This window comes from Mastigoproctus giganteus, chromosome 8 (assembly GCF_048544385.1).
Source record: "Mastigoproctus giganteus isolate SK-2022 chromosome 8, ASM4854438v1, whole genome shotgun sequence".
NCBI classification, from domain to species: domain Eukaryota; kingdom Metazoa; phylum Arthropoda; class Arachnida; order Uropygi; family Thelyphonidae; genus Mastigoproctus; species Mastigoproctus giganteus.
This window is the reverse complement of record NC_143582.1, coordinates 24,296,743-24,321,582: the sequence shown is the minus strand read 5'-3', so window position 1 is coordinate 24,321,582 and position 24,840 is coordinate 24,296,743. Positions and strand designations below refer to the sequence as shown.

At 36.8% G+C, this 24,840-nt stretch overlaps 1 protein-coding gene across 1 annotated transcript in view; it reads left to right on the top strand.

The window, feature by feature from the left end:
• The window catches only part of LOC150081370 (LITAF domain-containing protein-like), a 29,981-nt gene extending 5,360 nt beyond the window's left edge, over window positions 1-24,621 (top strand). The window contains exons 2-3 of the mRNA XM_090378946.1: window positions 12,369-12,525; window positions 24,492-24,621. Of these exons, the coding sequence (XP_090235072.1) occupies window positions 12,369-12,525; window positions 24,492-24,594 (260 nt within the window). The 3' untranslated portion in view covers window positions 24,595-24,621. The remainder of the gene's footprint in view (window positions 1-12,368; window positions 12,526-24,491) is intronic.
• The last annotated feature ends 219 nt before the right edge of the window (window positions 24,622-24,840 follow it).

The window sequence follows — 24,840 nt, the reverse complement described above, 5'->3', positions numbered from 1 at the left end:
TTTTTTTCTTTCAATTTTTATGTGCATTATCATTATTTTTTCAAACGGCTACTAAGTTGTTAGGACATTAATACTTATTAAGTAGTACCTAAGAAAAATAAGTAGTAAACGTAATATCTAACAGTTAGGTATTTCTTTTGACTTAGGGGCACCGTGAAAAAATTACTGAGACACCAAGGGCACCGTGAACCGAGAATGTTTGGGAGCCTCTGTTCTAGACTATTCAAGAGAGGACAGTCAGATTAATGAATAAAGCATCTCTTACAAAGTCTCTCCAATCTCTATCTCACAGATGTTCAATTTTATGCTGCATACTTTTTCTACAGATATTTCAGTGGTTACTGTTCTTCTGAATTGACATCAGCAATCTCACTGTTGTATTCCAGATCAGTCGGAATACCGCAGCCGATCAACATCCATTCATTGTTCAACTTTGAATTCACGGTACAAACTCTCCTCATTCTCATTTATTCAATCTACTTTTATTCTTCGGATAATCTTCCTTCACGTGTATTTCCCAAGAATTACAATCTACAGAAATTTGTTTTTATATCAATTAAGTATCTTCTTTTTACTCAACATCAACCCATGCACGTTACGAAATAATGTAGGTTCTAATGCCTTTTGTGTTTATATAAAAAAAAATTTCCTCTGGTTTTTGTTAGTTGAGTTCTAGGTCGATTTGTTCTAAGTAATATTCAAGAATTTTCATTTTTCTTGCCACGTTTTCAACGATAGTTTATTTGCTGAAATTTCACAGATGTTATGAAAACTTTTATACGACCATAGACAGAAAATTTTGGTGTGCTTCAGCAGTGCACCCAGAAATTTTGTTTGGTGAGACTCGTGAGTTCCACATTGATTGCTTTTACAACCCCTTGTAATAGTAAAATTATATTATATAAAATAAACCATATATAACAGACCGGATGAACAATGGCACAACACACTACATATCACATGATCATACACTTTTAAAATCTCTGACTTTGACAGGGTACTGTCATTCGATACACAGAACATACGCGGAGATGAAAGAAATCCCAGGAGTCGTTAGACCCTCAATCTATATAAAATAAAGTATTCTTGGGGAATTTGGCTCCCTCGTCCCCTCCTTGGGTGTGGCTATGTGTTTGCACTGAAGAAGAGTTCTAGTGCTGATGTAAACAAGAGGGCAAGATAGTCTTATCTTGCCCTCTTGTTTACAGCAGCACTAGAAGACTATATACCAAACAGAACTAGAGGATCTCATGTTCGAAGACTTCAAGATGGTAAGTAGGTTATCGTTGATGTTAAAGTAGGTTTTCAGGATATAAATAAAGCGTGGATTCCATCAGATGTAGATTTGATATCCAAGAATGTTATATAAGACTCTTCTATACAGCTAGAGGCCATCTGGATCATAGAGTATTTGGATTTTCTAAAAAAATGACTTTTTTTTTGAACAAACCGAATGCAAGGTGGATTGTGTTTGCTTTTTTTTTTTTTTTTCTGTTTTCGGGAGAAAAACCATTCTACCCTCGCCTGAGAAATCGTTCCCGAGAAAGGGTACGCCTCACACACTTCCAGTGTGATGGGCCTGCTTGATTATAATAATAAAGGATACTCACAGAACGCTTACTATCTGAGTGCGTTGTCCCACCTTTGATATTGTGAGGGACAGTATCAGTCTGGGAGTGCTTTTCGAGGTAGTCTATTGATAGCAGTGCACGGAACAATGAGTGGTATCGCCTGTAGTCATGTTATGGGCAATTCTATATGCTCTGTATTGTGAAAATTTTTATGGAAGCAACACAAAAGTATCCAGTTCATATCGTAAAGCAATGATTGTGAACATTTGGTTTGAAGAGAATACTATAGGAACACTACTGTGGCCAAAACAGGGCTACGACTCGAACCTAATTGGAAATCTTTGCGATGAACTGGAATGCATAATGAAGGCATGGCTAAAACGTTCTTCTTCATTAGTGGACTTCACGAAGGTTTTAAAGAAGTGGAACACAACACTACCAGATACTATTGTCTTTCCCAGCCCGCTGCTAGATATTGTTAAGTCTTTCCCAGCCCATTGAAAGTCATTAAGGTCAAAGATAAGCCAATAAACTATTTATTTAATTGAATAAATACATGTCCCATAACTTTTAAATGATAGTGTTTGTGGAATGAGCGTGGGGAGAAAATTACCAAAGATTCTGAATTGAACGCTTAAGAAAATCCGGTGTTTCAAGAGTGATTTCCGGTGATTACAATTTCAAATGAGTGATTTAATTGCCTTGGTTATTTCTTAAAAGCGAAAAAGCAATATAATATAATAATAAAATAAATAATAGTAGCCTAAACTCCCCAATAGGTATTGGGAATGTAAATCTAAATGCCTTCATTCATGACGGCATATCGACCGGGCAATGTACTATGAATTACTACTTATGAGAGTACGTTAGCCTCCTTTTGGTTTCGCTCAAAGTGCATCGTCCTCAGTTGTCTAGCGAAAGGTCTCACGTGGGTACACATGACCGCAACTGTTTTTGAATTCTAGAAATCTGTGATAAGATGACGCTCAAATGCCACAGAAAAATAACCTCGACAAAGAGATATAAAAACAAATTTTCTTATGTCATAAATAATACGATACAACTGTGTTATTATTTGAGCAGTTTTATTTTTTTGTCATCTCGTACTACTTCGCAAAACCGCTTTAACCTGCACCATACTTAAGGCATTTTTCAAAGATTTTTCTCCACTTTTACTCTTTATACTACCTTCCCCTCCCAACATTACATACTTATGATGCTATTATATTTATATTTAACTCCCACCTTCTCCAATATGTTTCGATCTCCCTCATGCTTTATAGTTCCGATATACTTATATATAGTATCTTATTTGAATCTACTTACTTTTTGTTTTTCAGGGGTGAAAAGCTTGTGCAACGTTATGAGAATATGTTATTACATAGGCAAATAAGGTAACCTGGTCCTTACCCAAAGTACAAGCCCAAGGCTCGTACTTTGGGTAAGGACCAGGATCTACTGCATTAATTAAATTAACTTTTAAAATTAGGTGCATGTAACTTGCCTTAGACCACAATACATGCTAGTCATCATACCATGTTTAATTAAATAAAAATTAACAAAGTGTTTCAATCACCTTATTTGAATTTTTTCTCGAGTTCCCCTCATATGGGCCCATATATGGATATTTTGTTGAGCGTCTGCAGATTTAAAACGCCCCTGCAATGTAAGAATATTAAATCAGAAGCCATAAATTTCAAGTTACAGGTTGTTGGGCTTCAGCCCATTTTCACTTCTTTTCTTTTATGGTCAATATTTATTTTTATGCTGGCAAAACACGTTTCACGTTATCAGTTTCTCCCAACCACTGTCTCTTCTATCATGGAAGTTGAGTTTACGATGGGCATCATGGGGAGATCCAATACTCCTTACATTTCAAGGTTACAGCTCTAAAACGGTTTTCGCAGAAGGATAGCCAAACCACTGGATCGAACTGGATCATACACTAACTGATATAAATGCCTTTATGAGGAATCTATATCAGCTAGTGTATGATCCCCTTGCTTCTAATGTCAGATAATCTGTCCGAGTACTGTGTATAAGAAAGGCATTATTGACGCAAAGTTTATGTCAGAAGCGCGGTTTATTCTGTGCGTATGCCATATCCAAAAGTTTAATTAATTCATACGTTTCGTAAAAGTATAAGGGGAACTTTCATGAACTCTCAAATTAATAGCACAATTTGCGAAAAGATCTAAACTTCCCAAAAATTTCTCCATTCATTTCACAAACATAAGTGGTTTTAGCTTCGATCTCATAGATGTATGTTACCACTTAGACTCTACCACCCAATTTTTTCTGAGTCTCAATTATCGATTTCTTCAACCACTACTCATCTCAGTTACCCTATTTATCCCTCTATGAATTCTTCCTTTTCAAAGATGATATTTGGACATACAGTATGTCTGCTGTGATATCCATGTTCAGAAATTTTCTCATATAGAATCTAATCTTTTTAATCTCCTCTTTGATTTCCTTTCTTTGAAAGTCCAGAAGATATCTTTCCTTGGTGATTTTAATGTTCACAACTCCAGCTGACTTCAGTTTTCTAGTTAGAAGAACCAAACTGGTTGAGATGCTGAGGCTTCTGCGATTACTAATAACCTTAAGCAACTTGTTCATTTACCTACCAGAATACCAATCCTAACCACACACCGAACTCTCTTGATCTTTATCTCGCCAACCCTTCGCAGTACAGGTCAATATTTGTGGTTCTTTAGACATCTCAGACCACAATTTAATAGTTTCTTCTGCAATGGAGCCTATCTGTCATGGCCATTCTCAACCAGACGTTTGGAATTACAAAAATGTGAAATGGGATGATCTACGTGATTTTATTCTATTCCTCTTTTCTTTGGTTGGAAAAGTTTAAAACTTTTCCCCATTTGTTCTCAAAATTCCCCATTTGTTCTCAAAATCTGTGCACCTGAGCTTGCTCCTCGCTTTGTTCCACTTCTTTGTTCCACTATTATTTTCCCTTTTGCATGAAAATTTGCTCATATCCAGCCAGTTCCTAAAAAAGGATGACAAATCCTCCACTTCCAATTATCGTCCCATTGCACTTACCTCTACTCTTCCCAAGGTAATGTAGAAATCCTTCAACTGTTCACTCTTAAACATTCTTGAAATCTTCCATGTGATCAGTATGGTTTACATGAATATCGATCCACTGTTGATATATTGGCTTATTAGTTTAGTATTAGTAACATTGTGCACGGAAGAAATCAGCTTTTGCTGCATTAACAAAAACAAAATAAATAACAAATGAAAATGAAAAAAAATTATAATTATTAAATCTTAAAAAAAAAGAAAATAAACCTATATATGTCTCTAGTCACGCAGGTAACTATCCAGCTGACATTTGAATTTACCCAAACTCTCAGCCTCAACTACCTCCGAAGGTAGCATTTCCTGTAATTAACAACACCCTAACCAAAATAAATGTTACTCATCTTACTTATTTGGCCAAAGATGTGTTACTTACGTTACACAACTTTGGCCAAATACGACTGAAATTTTCGGCGAAACTCATAAGCAGTTGGCCTTAACATTTATAAGACTTTTAATCGTGTTTGGCATAAAGGTCTTCTAAACAAGCTCCCACCTTAGGGATTACCGATTGCTTTTTGCAACTGGGTATCCAGTTTTCTTTATGACCGCTCATTACGAGTAGACGGCTTTCTGTCCTCTAAATTCTCTATTAATGCGCATATTCTGCAAGGTTGTTCTTTCTCCCACTCTTTTCCTCTTGTATATTAATGACCTTTTACGATTTACTGGAAATCATATCCATACTTTTGCTGATGACAACAAGCTACATTCCACTTTACTTTGAGAAACCTTGTTCTGCACAAGCTTCAACTTCTCGAATATCCATACCGAATTCCTTAAATACCGATCTTCACGATATTCTCGAGTGGGGCGAAGAAAACTTAGTTGACTTCAGTCTTTCTGGAACTCAGTCCTATCTCCCCGCAAAATAGAATTTACTGCTCCTATGCTCACCTTCGATGACACTCAGATTTCTACTATACATCACCCTAACTTCTAATCTCTCTCGACATAAGCACATCACAAATATTACTTCCTCTGATAATATTAAAAATATATATATATTTGTTTTTCTATTTCTTTCCCAGTGTCATTTTTATTTTAAACAACTACTCACTCCGGATTATGCGAACATCATCCCAGATGTTATGACCCTAAAACCTCTCTCAAACGTTTAGAGTATTCAAAAAGAAGCACAGAGGTTAATTAAACTCGTCTCTTACAAAATTGCTCCACCGTCTAATTGACATTTAGCTTCTGCGTATGCCTTTTCTAAAGATATTTCCATAGGCAATGCTCCTCTCAATTAGCGTTTATAATTACCCCTCACCAACTACCTTCTAAACTAGTTCGAACACGTGCCCCAGCCAGTCAGCATCCATTCACTTTTCAACTTCAAACTCACAGAACCAGCTTTTCCTCTTTCTCATTTATTCCTTCTACTTTTGTTCTCCGAATAAAATTACAATCTACGGAAATTCAAGTTTAATGTCAACAATTAATTATATTTTGTTTTCTCAGCCTTCAACATATGCACGTTTACTAAGTAATTGGTTCTAATATCTTTCGTGTTTAGGGTTTACTTGAAAAAAAAAAAAAAAAGTATCTCTCTATCTTGAGTTGTAAGGAACTGCAGCAAAGCGAGAATGACAATAAATTTTGTAATAAACTTTTGCTGTCAAATATTTAACATTTAGAAAACGAAAATAATGAATTAAACAACAATAAAAACCTAATGCTAAATTGATCAAATTTACTACATATTCTATGTCTTTTTTTTAATCGAAATAATATTTACGTTTATATAAATAATATTTATTTAAATATGATTTATTAAATATTTTAAAATTATTTACGTAAATAATATTTGGGAACTGAACTGCGCCCAAAGTGTCTGCCAATTCATTCTTTGAAAAATATTTTTAAGAGTTTCGCGGCACTATTGAAAACAATTTTAACATATAGAAAGTATAATTTTACGAAGACGGAAAACAAAACAAGTTAACCTTAGAAAATTATAAGAATATATGTAATAAAACTTAAATTTCTTACCGGTAACCACTATTTCCATGCCATTTTATGCTATATGCCATAAGCGCCACCTCTTAAATAAAGACTGTTGTCCATTTAATGATAAACATTTATATTTTAAAATATTTATCATTAAACATTAAATATCATTAAACACTTATTATTCTCTATTAAGAACTCTTGTTTTGTTATTCATACTAATGTAAATGATCGTCATTTTTTTGAGGAATTTATAAAATAATCAATGTACGTTTATTAACAGTAAGAAATATATTTAAAAATACGTCTATTAAAATAAATAACTTTACAAATACGTCTATTAAAATAAATAACTTTAAAAATGTCTTCTATAATATTAAAAAGCATAACTAATAAAATTAAGGAAGTTAATTTATATAAGTGGGAAGCATTCAAGGAATTAATCGTGGAAGCTACTAGACTTTTCATACCTATGAAGAAATATTGTTCAAAGTTTAGGCCTAAATGGTTGTGAAATGAACTAATGAGACTTGTGGTAGAGAAGAAAAATGCATGGGATGCATATAAGTTATCGGGCGATACAGAAGCCTATGCCACATATAAGCTAGACTGTAATCAAGTCACAAAGGAGATTAGGCAAACGAAGGCAGATTATGAGAAATCTTTGGCAAAGGATGCTAAGAAAAACAGTAAGGATTTCTTTACTTATATAAACTCTAAAAGGAAGGGGATGAATCAGATTGGTCCACTTGATATCGATGGTTCGACTGTTAATGATTCTGCTCAGATAGCAAACAAACTGAATGAGTATTTTGCACATACATTCACACATGAGGAGTTATTAAGGAAGGAAAATGCCAGAAGTTTATAAAATTGTAACAGGGTGCTTAATGATTTTGTAATAACTGAGAGCAAAGTATAGGAGAAATTGTTGAAGTTAAACATAAGAAAGGCACCTGGGATGAATGGGATCTATCCAGTTATATTAAAGGAGGCGGCAAAGCAACTAAGCAAACCCTTAGCCATAATTATGAGAGCATCCTTGGATTCAGGGGAGGTCCCCACGGACTGGAGATGTGCAAATGTATCCCCAATTCACAAAGGGGGATCGAAGGGTGACACGAGTAATTACAGACCAGTTAGTTTAACTTCTGTTCCGGGTAACACAATGTAGTCACTGGTTAAAGATGCATTGCAGGATCATCTAGACAAGACTGCAGCAATAATTCAGACACAGCATGGGTTTGTTGAGGGAAAGCCTTGTCGGGCAAAGTCGATTGGATACTATGATGTGGTTACAAAAGAAACGGATGCAAAAATTAATTTTGATATCATATATTTGGATTTCAGGAAAGCTTTTGACACTGTTGCGCATGGAAGACTACTGCACAAATTGGAGGACAATGGTATTATAGGGTAAGTTGCTACAATGGATAAAAGGGTAGTTAAGAATATTTATCAATGATATTGATGAAGGTATATCAGGCTTAGTGTCCAAGTTTGCAGATGATACAAAAGTTGGCAGGTTGTTAATGACAGTAATGGCAGTGGACTACTGTAACAGGATCTAGAAAATTTGGGCAGATGGGCTGAGAAGTGGCAACTGAAGTTTAACCTTGACAAATGCAAAGTACTGCATATGGGTAAGAGTAACCCCAGAGGAACGTACCAACAGTGTGGTACTACACTTAGGGTAGTAGAAAATGAAAAAGACCTGGGAGTAATTGTGCAGTCAGATATGAAGTTTTCTGGGCAATGCAGACAGGCTGTAAGAGCAGGTCATGGGGTTTTGTCAATGATATACAGGAATTTTGCTAGCAGGGAAAAGAAGGTGATTATCCTTTTGTATAAGGCAATGGTCAGGCCACGCCTTGAGTACTGCGTACAGGTCTGGAGGCCTCATTTTAGGAAGGATGTAGATTTTTTTGAGCGTGTACAGAGAAGGGCAACAAGATTGGTGAGGGGGATGAAGGGATCCTCTTACCAAGAGAGGCTTAAGTTTTGCAAATTGCAGTGGCTGGAGACTAGGCACCTGCGAAGTGATCTAATTGAGGTGTATAAGGCTTTGAATCGGTTGAGCACGCTGAATTGTTATAGGCGTCTTCAACTTGCTCAGATTACGAACCTAAGGGGACATAAATTCAAACTGAGGAAAAACAGTTGTAGAATTGATGTGCCGAAATTTGCCTTTAGCCAGCGGGTGATTAATTGTTGGAACACACCTCCATCTGTCGTTGTGGAAGTTGATAGTTTAAATAAATTCAAGGAGGAACTGGACAACCTTTTAGAGGGAATGGTTGTGTTAATTATTATTATTTTTTATTTTATTTATTTATTTATTTATTTTTTTTTGGCTGATGCTATATACGCTTGCTTTCTTGCATCACATGCCTCTATTATTATTACTATTACTGTATCATTACGCACGTTAACTTAAAAGAATTCAATATATTTTTATATAAAACAAGAAATAACGAAACCAGCAGCTAAACCTTATTATTATCATTGAAAAAACTGAGCTTTGAAAAAACAAATTTTTGGTAATTAGACCTCCTCATCAAAACTTGGACATTCATCCCTCTATTAAATTGCATAAACATGAATGGCTACATGATCAGGATTTCCAGAATTGCAAATGTATAACTGTGGAAGAAGTTTCAAATCATTGTTACCTTGGGTTATGGATTGACTACAGTCTAAGTTGGGCAATGCATATAACAAATTTGTACAAAAAAATGAGATTTTATGTGTACTTTTTTTACTACATTAAGAATAAGTTAAATCTTAGAACAAAAGTTACCTTATATTATGCATTAGTGGACTCCCAACTCAATTATTTAGTAAATATATGGGCACGAGCAAATATAACTGAAATAAGGGTAATAAACAACTTAATTAACAGGATTTTGAGACTTTTAATGGGGACAAACTTTTGGAATGACCTGAATAAGAGAAAGTAATTTTTATTGAAATATAAAATACTTTATCCAGTTAAAAAACTGAAGTTAAATTTAATCTTGAAAAATCTTAACACTATTTTTGAAGAGTCGAATCTGCAAAGGAATGTCTCACATAATTTAAGGAACTCAAAAGCAATTGTTTTGCCTCACCCTAGGGTACTAAATAGATTTGGAGATAGTTTTTGACTAGTGCAGCTTTTGCTGCGCTAGTCAAAAACATTCTGAGTTACCCTGTGTGCGTGTGTGTGTGAGAGAGAGAGAGAGAGAGAGAATTAGAAGGGAATCACCAAGTAAGAGAAGAATGATGATATCCAGCTCAGGACCCCGGGTGTGCCAAGCCCATACTCACCAGATGTGACCCCCCCCCCCTGAGGTTTATTGGAAAAAAAACTTGCCTTACGATGACAGAGCGATAAATACGTATTGATAGTTATAGAAGTGCTGTAGTTTTATGTTTATGTCATCAATTTTTATTTTATTTCACCTGTTATGAAATGCTACTTTCTATCCTGTTAATTTTAAATACTTTTAAATCGTAATATAAGTAGGGATGTGCAGGAACGATGGTTTCAAGCATCATTAATATCAACTGAAGAAAATAATGGATCACGGAACATTTTATGACATATAAGTATCTGGAGACTTTTTAAACGTCAATGCTTTGTATGTTAGTATCAAATATTTGAAATAGCAATCACTGTCTCCCCAGATTGACAGAATGTATTACTTTCTCGCCCTTTTTTGGTTCATGTAGAACATGAATCCGATTTTTTTATCAGCTGCACGTACAACTTGTATCAATTTCTCCCTGCGCCGCGTGTAATCACGGTAATGCTACACGCGATTTAATAGTGTACTCAGTCATATTGTGTCAGGTGTCCCACTTTTGCTTGGACTGTTCAGGTTTTGAGTCACCTGTTCGATCAACTAAATATCCCTTTTCAATTTCGTTTCCGATGAGTATGAAATCTCTTGAATATATTGGAACTTCGAGTATAACAATAGCCCTATTCGGAACATCGATTTTGTTCGAGGGAACACACCATTTAAAAGAAAAGAAAAAGTGAGAAAAGCGAGCAGATTTATACGGCAAATATAGTACTATACCATCCTATTTATCTTAAACCAGCGCTTGAACTGAACCGGAACGCAAGGAATGGCATCGAGATTGATAAGCATACTTCTTAAAAGTTAAGCTGAACGGTTTGAAATGAAATAAAAGTGAAAGATTATTAAATTTCCAAGAATTGTCTCGAAAAAATATTAAGATGGTCACTACCAGTTCCAGATGCCAGCATTATCGTAATTAATTTCGGTGTTCGGATAGCAAAACTAATAATAAATGGCTTATAACATGTGGATGTGTTAGATAAATTTTTGCCAAAAATATATTTAATCTTGTTGTTTATTGTAAAAATAAGGTAATGGCCTCATATTTGTACGTAGATATGAGCAAACAAATGAAGTTTGCCAAATGCATTAATGCAAAGTTCTGATGTTATTGTCTCCAAACCACATGTTCCCAAACTTTGTTCTGTGACATTATCGTATTGGAAGGAGTAAAGACCACTTCCATAAAATTACTACAGTGTAGAGCACATGATCGTTCACAAGATTAATGTTTATGCAACATTCAGATTTCCATGCAACATTCAGAGTTAATGCTATTTAGCACAAGCAACACCTCCAGACCAAGACAGTCCCTCCTCCCAACTTCACAGTTGGGATAACACAGTCGACAATAAGCTATAAGAATGGAACAACATGTAGTGCAATTACAGAGGATCGATTTCCATTGATCTATGATCTAGGATCGTTGTACCTTGCGAAATACTTATCGACGGCGAGTTTTTTTTTTTTTTTTTTCTAATGAAAAATTTATAAGCTGCAACTCTTCTATAAAAATTCATAGCATTCAGCTCTCTCCACTTGTTATAAAAATACTTACAGGTTTTCCTGCGGCTGTTTGCGTCTCCAAACGCGGATTCTCTAGTGAGTATACTGGCGAAATGAGGTAGCTAGCCGTCTCAAGGTGAGCCGGTTCCTTTCAGTCAGTATTTTAATTTTACATAGTGGTTTTCAGGGCTCATTCCAACCTTTGGATTTCCATTTTTTCAGCACGTTGTCAATTGTTGATTTGGGAATGTTTAATTCCTGAGCACCAACATGCACAGACATTTGCTGCATAGCAAACTATCATTCCCCCTCTGAAACTCTGTTAGATCTTGTCGTGTGCTTGTTTGGCGTACACATTTTAAGTGAATTCCCCACTATAGGCAGGTACAATACCTCTCAATACCAGTTTCCTATCAGCCTCTCAATATTATTTCCCGAATATGATGTATAGCTGCAGTTCTTCAAAGAAAACGTAGATGTATTAAGACCAATAATGAGACCTGGTCCCTCATTATCAGTCGATCTTCAACATGAAATGGTTTCATGACAACTTACTCTTGTTAAACGCTGGAGTATAGGTTATTGTCTTCGCCGTGTATCAACTTACCTCTCCCCTGTTCGAAATTAGGAATTTCTGGGTATGCTACTGATATCATTACCTATTAAAAGTATTGATATCAAAGGTAATGATTAAATTTTAATTTAATCTCCAGGATTTCTTCAATTAATTTTAAGTAGAACAGTATTCGTTACTTGTTTTCAAATTCTTTTGGTGTTTAATCTAATGATTTTATGAAGTAACTTATTTAAATAACCTGTTAAATTTTTTAACTTGTTCGTAAGTTAGCCCTGAGTTGTCCAAAATATTTTTGCCATCTAGGCCAACCTGGTCCAGTGATTGTGGTACAGCAGCCTACGTTTGGTGATGTTCCAATTAGGACAACTTGCCCGAGATGTGGCAATGTTATAATGACAGAGGTTACAAAAGTGAACGGGAGTTGTACTTGGATTTCTTGCTTAATTATTTTCTTCATCTGGTATGTATGCTTCATGCAGAGATTAAAAATAATACTATTGAAAAAAGTAAATTTATTTCATTATATGTATGAGGTTTACATAATTTAAGATACTGTCTTAGAAGTGTTTCTTCTAATTCATATTTTTGCCACTCGACTGTATGCTATTTAATACCATACCTTTCATAGATAGTGTCCTGTTCAGCTTAAGCTGCTTTCTCAAGATTAATTTCAATGTTTCAGGTTGGTTGTTGTTTGGGTTTTAGGAGCATCAGCAACTAAGGCCATGTTTCTCAGTGTATATTGTCTGTAAATTGCGTGCGTTATGAAGTCGATTTTACGTTTGCTGGACGAAAAACCGAGTTTCCTGGAGAAAAAACCAAGCTTCCCTCGCCTGAGACCGATTAACTCAACCACCTTGTGAAAAAGACTTTTACCCATAAAAATTCCTCCCGTAATCGACGAGATTCGAACTCAGGTCTTTTCCACCCGGTGTGGGGAGGACGGCGATCCTACCAACTGTGCTACCCACGAGGGCTCAATGTTTCAGACAGAGGTATTGGTATTAAGTCAGTCGGCAAAAACTCGTCACACGACACATATGTAAAAGAACTTGTAACAGTTCGAATCCAAAGCTCTGCGATTCTCACGAATTTTTCAAGGAACTTGGTGGATTTTGAATTGTTGAGAATTGTTTAGAATACACACAGCTTACAGACACGATATACTGAGGCCTTTTGGTCTGATTATTCTCTTCAACTTGACAAGCAGCATGGACTAAGTGCATGTGGACTAAGTCTAGACATCCCGGAATCATTGAAAGCCATCTAGGTGCGAGGATTTTAATAAAACAGGAGTTTCTTAATTCAGTAATGCAGCTTCAACTTTGTTTTTCTGTTTTTCCACTAGGGGAGGTACTATCTTGGTTGGTTTACAATAAAGATTGATTTTTTTTGTGTTAAAGATGTTTTGTTCTGTTACATTCAAAACGGAAGCTAAATACTAAACGGTTAACAGCCACAATATCTGACGTCAGATCAGCTCGAGCGTGATGCCAAAATCTTAAATATATTTTGGAAAAGAGACCACCACAGGTTCGTGGCCAGAGAAAAGAACTCTGGTTATCCCATTCTGTTGGACCTGTTCATTATTCTGCTGGTGCTGACAAAGGCTGAAAACAGTACCTGGAGTCATTCAGTCAATTGGGAAAAATCAGGAATGGGAGCCGTCTGTTTTAATTTTAATTCCACTACTAATACTAATACTATACTGCTCGATAAAATTAATAGAACACGTAGAAAACGTGGTGTAACTTGTGCGGCTTGCAATGAAGGGGGACAAAATTTGGTATGGTGGTATATCACAGAATAATGATGAAATGAGGATACAGCGAGGAACTTCGGACAGGTATAAGGAACATTTATAGGGGTTATATAAGAATTACAAAAAAAAAGGTCACATTACAGAAGTCGATGCAAGATGCTCGAAAATATCATCACATAACACCGTTACGGCATATGATCCCCTCCAACGGCTAAACAGGCCTGACAGCAGTGAACGATTCTCGATAGTAGGGTGTCTATAAGATTTCGTGGCGACAAATCCCATTCTTCCACCAGCGCAGACCTTAGCTTACCTAGTGACCAAGGAGTTGGCTGTCAGCGTGTAATGCGACGCCCACACATGTTCTATCGGATTTAAGTCTGGTGATCCTGCGGGCTACGGCAGTCATTGGATACCTTCAGTTTCAAGATATTCCTCCACCACTATGTGCACTCTACGTGCAGTGGCGTTGTCGTGCATGAAAAGAAAGTCTGGGCCGACTTCACTCCTAAAGAATGGTACTAGGGTTCGAGGATCTGTTCTCGGACGAAAGAACAGTGATTCTCAAGAATTTTTTTCTAATGGTCGCAAAAATGGCCACGAGATTTAGCTGGTGTCCGCATAATTCCTTTTTTATTAAGACATTTTATTTTACCGATAATGATAGTTGGTTGGAATTTATATGCATATAACATAGGAATAGTAATAAAATTCCTAAAGTTATTGTAAAAATTAACTAATAATAGTAAGTTATGTAATTTAAGATGCTATCCTGAAGTCGCTGAGTATATATTTTTGAGTTTTATAGAACAATATTATGTAAAATTGTTCTACATTAAAAAAAATTATTCAACATTAAAAAAATATATTTTAATATTTAAATTTAATAAATAAAATAAAAAAATTGATATTTATGAAAATTGTCTGGTGGCCGCACAAAAATGTCTTGGTGGCCACATTTGGCCACCGTGGCTGCACTTGAGAACAACTGGTCTAAACTCGGTTTGTAGTCTAAACCATGACTCATCAGAGAACAGAACTACACCAGGAAAAAAAAACTCTTAAGAACCACTGTTCTAGACGTCTGGAGTCAACGAGAAATGCGGTACCATCCCCACTTGTCAGGGCTCCAAGTCACATATTCATGGCACCAGTTTCGACGAACTCTGAAGTTATTTTGGGTTAATGGGATACAAACCACTGGCTTCCTTGCGTAGAGTCCATTTGAACTGAGGCTTCTTAACGCAGTCCAGTTGGAAATGTTTTCATCTGTAGTCACAGCAACCTCAAGAGACAGTTGATGACAGGATATCGTTGGGCAACCAGTTCTTTTGTTCACTTGTATCAATTTCCTCCAATGCTCTCCTCAGGATGGCTATAGTAGTTTGACGAGTTTGCTGTTTTGTAATTGGAATTCATCTTCATATTCCTCCTCCTGGTTCATGGTGGTATTTCTCTCCTTGTTCTCAAAACCTGTGCTCCTCCTGGGCTAACTTATCAGTTAGAGACTGAGCAATTTCTTCATCTCTTAAAGTTGTAATAACTTGTAGAACACATCTGTGTCCACCCATTCTTTAAACTCCCGTTTATCTATGCCTTCAGGCTTTTCAACGTGATCAGTATCGTGACTTAATTGACCATCACGAATAATTAAATTAATCCAGATTTTTTGAAACAATTGCTAATGTAGGTTTCGGAAACTTAATTTCAGGCACTCATTGTCATATGAAGTGCATCTAGAACAATCATCTACTTTGCGATATCGGATAATGTTCCCAAACCATCATCTATAGACTGGATGATTCGTCGCCTCATATCCGATCTATAAAAGGTCTTGAAGGTTTTTGTTATTCCCTGGTCCAGAGGTTCAATCAGTGATGTGGTATTCGAAGGTAGTAAAACTAATTCAATGTTTAAGAAGTCAACTTTGGGTGAGTTGGGCAGTTGTCCAAACTAGTGCAACTTTTTTCGGTTTTTCTTACCCAATTGCAAATTCCTTTTAAGAAGATAATTAATAATTTTGATGAAGATGACTGAGGCACTTCTAATTTCACTGCTGCTTCCCCTTTGAGATACATTGCTTAAATTTAATTTGTCATATGTTTCTGTAAGTTGTAACTTTTCTTTTACTCTCATCTTGCTGACACTAATATTTTTTGGGGGCTGTAAATTTTAAAACAGTGAAAAAGATAAACGTTAATCAATAACAAAGAAGACAAAGCACACTGCAACTACACGACTTATGCATGTAAGATACTGAACGGTAAAAAGTTTAGGAAGTTTAAATATAGAAATGAAGAGAAGATACTGAATTTTTATTTTTAGGGTTAGGTATGTAATTGAAGATTTCATGGAAGGGGAAACACATTTCATCCCAATAACATCATAAAAACCCAGAGAATTCCAGGTTTCGGTATTATCGTAAATGTAATAAGATCGGGTTTGCTATCCGTTTATAATATATTATTTTATTTTTTTATGATTTAAATTTAGGACCTAAAAATATGTGCATTACAAAAATATCACAAAGGCATTCAAAATTGATTCTTATAACTGAACATATGATCCTAATAAACAATGAAATTGTAGTGCATTTTAATGATATCAATCATGTTTTTTTTTATTTAATTCTATAAAGCGGCCAATTCTAACGACCAGTGATTATTAACCGGCACATACTATGTTTCGAGATGGATTGCTGCATACTGCATGCAAGTATTGGCAGGAATCTGTCGCCCTTCCTGAGCCTCCACGCCACGGACTGTAAAGAAGGGAGGTCCCTTAAGGATTTCGGGGGGGATTCTCTGGCGTATTGATTTCACCCGCTATCATTTTAATGGTGACGAGTAAGCAGAGGGTGAAGATCCGTTCTGAGACTTTTCTTTAGTTTAGAAGTTTGGTCATTTCTGAAGTATGTGTGAGTGGTGGAAGCTTGTGCTTGAAGAGCACAAGCCAATACTCATCAGATGTAGATGGTTTTTAGCGTGGTTTTCACTGCTGACGCCCAGATTTCAGATCCGTAGGTAATGACTGGCAAAAGAAACCGGTAAATATATTGAAGGGTGTACTGAGACTCTGTGACACGAAGGAAGTGTTGTTTGGCAAGCCATCTGGATCGGCAGACCTTGTTGTGAATATCTGCGACATGGTGTTTTAAGCTGAGCTTAGGATCAAAGATGACGCCGAGATCTCTGTGCTTGGTTACTGGAGGGATGGAGGTTCTATGGATTTTCAGGTTTAGTTGAGTTGGGTGTGATTTGAGTGAGAACACCATTTGTGCAGATTTATTTGGGTTAATCTGAAGAGAGAATTATGCTAAGTACATAACAAGAGTTTTTAGGCTGTTGATGATGGTATCGGAAGCAGTCTCAGCTCCAAAACGTCCATGATATGGATGCTGACTACAAGAAATTCATTGAGGACAAAGCCTACAGAAGACGTATCATCAGGGAGCAGCTCTCGTCTTCAGCCGAGTTACTGTCACTGTTCTTTTTCTTGATCAGTTTGTTGATATTGTGGGAAAAAAATCTGTTTTCATGTGTTTACAACTTATTTTTTGTTTTTAGAGTTTTAGTTTTTAGAGGTTTAGTTCCTTTCTATGTCAAACCCCTAGCATTTTTTCCTGTTATGGGCATTGCATCAGGTATCCATGTAAAATTCTTATTTTCGCTGATTGCAATAAAAATATTGTATTATATGTTCCTGGCCGACTGTTTTGTGTTCCTCAATGTTTGCTAGCCTTAATTGTCAAACATTCTCACATCTGGGCTTTGTGATAACCATATCAGATTCTCTCGTTAAACCATCTATTAAATTCCTGATATTCTGAACTGGGAGAGCATAATACTCCACAATCCTCGCCTTGTTATAAGTATAATCACCTTCTAGCATTCCCAGTACATTCCATTCAATGACTCCTGTGCTCTTTCGTCAAAAATATGTCAGAAGGATTTTCAAAACAATCTTGGTGCTAAGAAAGCTCCAGGTCCTAGTGGTATTTCTCTTCTTGTTCTCAAAATCTGTGCTCCTGTACTGAGTCATCTTTTTTTTCACTTTCTTATACCAAAGATGTTTTCCCTTCTGCTTGTAAATTTGCTCATATCCAGCCAGTTCCTGAAAAGGGTGAAATGCAAATGAAAAAAATGAAATGAATTTTAATTTGTAGGGGATGTAGTATGAACTGTTTGTTGTTGGTGCTAAATTAGCTTGGAACGACCCTAGGTTCTTCTTCCGTGCCTTAAAATTCCATGTGAAGGGAAGTTTTACTGAACCTCTGTGAAACTCTACTTCATATTTACTCATATGAAACGAAACTCTCTCAGAAGCAACCAAATCTTTGTTGTGGTTTGTTTGTTATTTGGTTTTTAGGAGCATTAGCAACTAAGGTCCCATTGCTTCCTTTGTTGTGGACCCACTCTTGAGAAACCGCTACCATCTACCCACTTATGTCTATCGTATTGAAATCCCACATATAAATACATTAAAAGAGAACATTAATAAGTTTGATTGCCTCCTTATATTGTCTCTGAATTAATTTATTTATAACAAAAATATTACATAACTGAAATACATAAACGTTTCAAGTCGTGTTTATCCATCTTCATCAGCATTGCTCTACTTTCTAAGTAAAATTGCTAATGATCAACTAAAACTTTATACTGAAAACTGTTTTGTTACAATCAAAAACTGCCAAGTATTTTATACTGTTATTTATTAATTTAATATTTATCTACTTATAGATGGCAATATTAGCTTTAAGGCTGGTTTTAATATTCTAAGATTATGTCTAAGAATAGTTAGTGTTACCAATTTTTTTTTTTTATTTTCTCTTGTGGTGGTTGTTTTGAATGGCTAAACGCCTATGTAAATTTGTCCCTCGTGTGCAATAGAAAGTAATAAAATGTTCAGTTTGGACATTTTCTTGAGGGCATATTGTTTCAGCGTTCCAATGGAGAACGCATTTTATACAAGTATTGAGTATATTTTATTACTTGTTTTATTTTAGAGTATAATACAACATATATATCATATCGGACATTTAATTAAAGGTTCCACAGACTACTAAACCCTTTGTTGATGTCTGACAGCTCACTCACAATATTCCTGTCATCGTGCAAATCGATGTTATCACGTGATTGTGTTAAGTAATAAACGTACGCTCTGCCTTCTCTCTTTCAATCGATTGACCTTCCATTTCCCAACATTTTATATTTCAAAACGTTTGTTGGCACTTTGCGAAGCTTCATGGACATCAACAGCAGTCCACTATCAATCAATATGATAATAGTTATTTCAATATACATATGATTATGTAAGAAGTATGTTGGAGAGCAATGTGGCCAACAATCTTGAGTAGAAATTACTGACATAATACTAAACTTATCTTTATAATTCTTCAAAGAGAGAATCATAGCGTTAAACAAAGTCATTATAAAATATTTCAAATATGATCCCAACTTGTAATGTCAGGATCACTAAGGGTCCAGAGAAACCCTGCCACTTTCAGCTTTTCAGTGCCCCTAACCCAATTTTAAAACATAAAAAATGGGACGCATCTGCTGAATCGACAATAAAACACGCGATACTGCGCAGTGCGCATGCGAATTGCGAACATTTTAATGTCACGTAATTTATGTTAGAAACGTACAGTGTTATCACAGATGACGCTATGCTTTGATTTATGTTGCTACTGTGCGTTACAACTCGTGTCTATTGAGAATAGATGGTGGATCAGTAAACATTTTTTACTATGATTGTTTTTTTTTAAATACTTTTAACCTGGAACTTCATCCATACATCTCACTTATAACACCGATTATTGCAGATATAAGGGATTATAATTGTTTTATTGAAGCCCCAAAATGGACAGGAAGACAGAGGAACGCCGTTTGGATTCAACATATTCAAAAGCAATGCCCCGTGTATATTTGATTATTAAAAATCATTTAAAATTAATTTAGTAGACAAAATATGAAATAAAAGTTAATTGTGTAACGAATTTATAATTCTTTTAATTTGCGAAGAAGTTAATTATCAACAGACCATCCAATCATATTACAGAACGAGTTGAGTTGGCATTAATAACAATTCTAGTTATTTCTGAAGCAATTGAAGCTTGTTTCATGATTAATCCCTGTGCTTTATGCATTTCTTATTACTTTATTAGATAAAATAACAGCTAGACGAAATAGTAGTAGTAGAAGTAGTAGTAATGGAGGCATATGATGCAAGAAAGCAAGCGTATGAGCTTATGTAGCATCACCCAAAAAAAAAACAATTTCACATATCCATTCCCTCTAAAAGTTTGTCCAGTTCCTCATTGAATTTATAAGCTATCAACTTCCACAACGACAGATGGAAGTTTGTTCCAGCAATTAACCACCCGCTGGCTACAGGCAAATTTCCGCACATCTATTCTACATCTGTAAGAGGATCCCTTCATTCCCCTCACCAATCTTGTTGCCCTTCTCTGTACTCGTTCCAGCAGCTTTACATATTTCCTAAAATTAGGCCTCCAGAGCCGTACGCAGTACTCAAGACGTGGCCTGACCATTGCCTTATACAACAGGATAATCATCTTCTTTTCCCTACTAGCAAAATTCCTGTATATCATTGACAATACCCCATGACCTGCTCTGGCAGCCTGTCTGCATTGCTCAGAAAACTTCATATCTGACTGCACAATTAATCCCAGATCTTTTTTATTTTCTACCACCCTAAGTGTAGTACCACACAGTTGGTACGTTTCTCTGGGGTCATTTCTACCCATATGCAGTACTTTGCATTTGTCAATGTTAACTTCAGTTGCCACTTCTCAGCCCATCTGCCCAAATTTTCTAGATCCTGTTGCAGTAGAACACTGCCATTACTGTCATTAACAACCGTGCCAACCTTTGTATCACTACAAACTTCGACATTAAGCCTGATATACCTTCATCAATATCATTGATAAAAAGAAAACAACAATGGGCCCAACACCGAACCCTGGGGGACTCCACTAATAACATTAGTCCACGAAGAGCAGCGTCCATTGATTACCAAATAAATATGAAATAATTAGCTAAATGTATTCTTGTACACCAAAAATTTTAGATTAAGACTTCAAAAGTATGTTTAGATAAACATTCAATAATGCGGAATACCTTGTAAATCCGGCACCGAAATCATCTTGAGTGTGTCGGATTATCAGACTTTAGAACTCGGATAATCCGATATACATGGGATCAAGTAAGCTGCTTTTGAAGGCAGTAAACAATTTGAATGTGTTTAGCAACAAACAATACATGAGTAATAATTATACAAGGACAATTTATAAAGTGAGATATTTTTATTTTTCTGTTCAAGACCAAATCACATTCAGTGACTTGTACCTGAATGTTGTACAGTATTTTGTTTACTGCCTAGCATGTTTCAGTTGCAGTGTCTATCATTAGGAAGCACTAGAGCGGTAAAAATTGAAATGGCAGTGTTTTTGGTTTAAAGAAATCAAGCAAGCGTCACATATTTCGAAAGAATTCTGGTGCCAGGTGCTCTGCGCTTAAGTAGCAAAAAAAGCTATTGGTCACTTTATTGGAATTTCTTCGTACCAAAGAGTAAACTTCACTGCTATATTTTTAGACATGTCACAGAGAGGTATTTGCAGGGGTATGCTGACAGAAATTCCCGTGAGCCTGTTATTAGATCCTGGTTGTTATGGCCAAGATTAATGGAATTGTACCAATGGTACTCCTTAATCTCCTTAATAAATTAACAACCAACGATATCTTAGCAAAGATAAACTATCTTTAATTATTTTGATCAGTTACCATCAAAATAATTAAACAAAGGTAAATAAAATATTAACAAAAACAAGAGTTAATTAATAATAATTTTTTTACTCCCTCTTTCAACTGACTAATCATCATATAATATTTAAAATAACTTTGATAAGGTTGAGCGGCTTAGTTAATAAAACTGAAGGCTCTTATGAGTTCGAATCCCTCGTTATACAAATGTTATGGCAATAATAGTGCTTTGGTAATGGGTAAAGTACGTGGACACAAGTACACACATTACTAAATTGAGCCCATATGCTGCCATAAATGTGCTGGTATATTAGCTTCAATAAAACATATTCAATGAAGCTGGATTCCTATTGGCAGTCAGAGCGACAAAAATGAGAATGACTCGGTGTTATTCGATCGTACACAATGAGCCAAAACATTATGACCAGCGAGTCGTTATGCAAATCGAAGCAACTGCAGGTGAACTACGGCGCGTGCGCGGGTCGGGACACGGTATAAAAAACACATGATACTAAGCTCCGTTAATTAGTGTTACTCTTGTTCTTCAGATGGGAAAGACAGCGGACTTAAGCAAGTTTGACAAAGACCAAATTGTAATAGCCAGACGACTGGGTCAGAGCATATCCAAAACAGCACGGCTGGTGGGATGCTCACGGTCAACCGTGGTTAGTACCTACCAAAAGCAATCCGAGGAGGGGAACCCACGAACCGCCGGCGAGGTGTTGGACGACCACGGCTCATGGAAGCTCGAGGTGAGCGAAGGCGACTGTGGCGCAACTCGCCACTAATTGGAATGCCGGTGACAGGAGTAATGTGTCACAACACACAGTACATCGAACCCTACTGAAAATGGGGCTGCGTAGCCGCAGGCCGCTAAGAGTGCCCATGCTAACCACGGTTCACCTGCGACAGCGCCTACAATGGACACGCGACCATCGAAACTGGACCGTCGTCTGGTCCAATGAATCACGTTTCCTGTTGCACCATTTGGTCGGCAGGGTACGTTTGCGTCGTTTACCCGGGGAAGTGATGGCGCCTGGATGCACCGTGGGACTAAAACAAGCCGGTGGCGGCGGTGTCATGTTTGGGCGATGTTCTGCTGGGATACCCTGGGTCCAGTCATCCATGTGCCGGGCACTCTGACGCCTACTACCTACCTAAACATCAACTAGCGTATAGCCCACACGTCTAAATTTAATAACAACAAAATTTTGTTCGACCAATTAGGGCTTTTAACACATCTCTCTAGCGTTCAACCCCAACCAGCGATTTCCTAACAGCAAACTCATTAAGAATTAACTTCAAACGCGTGGAATTTTTTTTAGGTCTTAGCCACTGAAATCCCAGGAAACTAGGTGGCAGGATCTGCCAGAGCAACTTGTTGTGATTCTGGACACACCCGACTAGCCTCCACGTAGCGAGGTATGGGCAACGTCGGGCCCCACTAGGGATCTAGCGGCCAATAAGCAGGACAAACAATGGGCACAACACATCACACTGCACAGACATGGCCTACACACTTTCAAGTCTCTGGCTTGACAGTGTACTGTTCTCGATACAACGAACACACGCGGAGATGGGAGAAATCCCAGGTGCCGTCTGGCACGAACATACCTTATGCCTTATATACCTAAACATCGTTGCTGACCAGGTACACCCTTTCATGGCAACGGTCTTCCCCTCTAGCGGTGCCGTCCTTCAGCAGGATAATGCGCCAGTTCACACCGCCCGGATTGTTCGAGACTGGTTTGCAGAACATGAAGGAGGCTTCCAGGTATTGCCCTGGCCTCCAAATTCCCCAGACATCAATCCCATCGAGCATCTGTGGTTTGTGTTGGAACAGCAACTCCGATCTGCGGCGTCTCAACCACGGACCTTACAAGAGTTAAAGGATCTGTTGGTTACGTGTTGGTACCAGATACCACAAGACACATTTATATATCTTGTAGCGTCCATGGCTCGCCGGGTACGAGCTGTTTTGACTGCACGTGGAGGACCAACGTCATATTAGGTAAGTGATCATAATGTTTTGGCTCATCGGTGTACATTTTGTGTAATTACTTGCGTCGGAACCGCGTCCGTTAGCAGCACGAGATAGCATCAATTGAAGCCGAGCCAATGCGTTTTAAACGCACGGGTTCAAACGCTAATGGGATCGTTGCCTGACAGCGAGTCTTAGATTTCAATGATGACAGCAGCCAAGCATTTCTTTCTCTCTCTCTCTCTCTCTCTCTCTCTCTCTCTCTCTCTCTCTCTCTCTCTCTCTCTCTCTCTCTCTCTCAGAGGTTACAGGAGCGACAGTTTCAAGGCAAATTGTATACAAAGAGAAAGGCGAAGCTATTCAAGACGACCCATGTTTTGTGTCACTTCTTTCCTCGCCACAGTAGAGCCCATTTAAGGTGCAGAAAACCACGCTTTGGAACTAAAGACATGTACGATTTCCTGTTTCCTGTACAATTACCTGTTTGTTAAATGGGCCAATGCTCTATTTACAAGTGGGTGTAAAGAGAACATTGGCCCATTGGACATATTTCAGAATTAATCAGATTCAGTAAATGTTCTCATCTGGAAAGTACTGTCGTCCCTCTAGTATCAAGGGAAAAGGTTTGTTGTTCTGGCTGTAAAACCTGGAATAACTCGTGGGGAAACCCTATTCCGTCCTCATGAGATCAACCAACTGCATCCCCGATTGGACTTTTAAAAATTCTTTCGGTCTCCGACTGGATTCGCCCTACTTATTTTCAATATTATGTGTTTTTTCTCGTTTTCATCAACAATTTTTTTCAATTTTTAATATTCTTTTCTATGAAAGTTTTCACTGTTTTAATAACTTGATTAATTGAAGAAAGTTTAAAAATTATTATTGTTTTTTTTTTTTAGCTGGCCATGCTTTTGGATTCCTTTTGTAACAGACTGTTGTCGAGACACCCTCCACACATGTCCCAGTTGTGGTTCACCGGTAGGATTTTCCACAGCACCTTAAATACCATTCAAGAAGTCCAGTAAGATACCTGCCAAAGAAACAAAAATTGTCACTTCATTAAAATGAATATATATCAACAATATTCTAAAAGAATATCCAGCTATTTGAAATATTCCTTAATTAAAGAAAGCAATACGATTGCATTGTAGTTTGTTTTTAAGTAAAGCCTACACGAAATAAATCAAATTTCACATTTGATTTATTTCTGTTCAAATCAAATGTGACCACAGATTTGGTCACATTTGA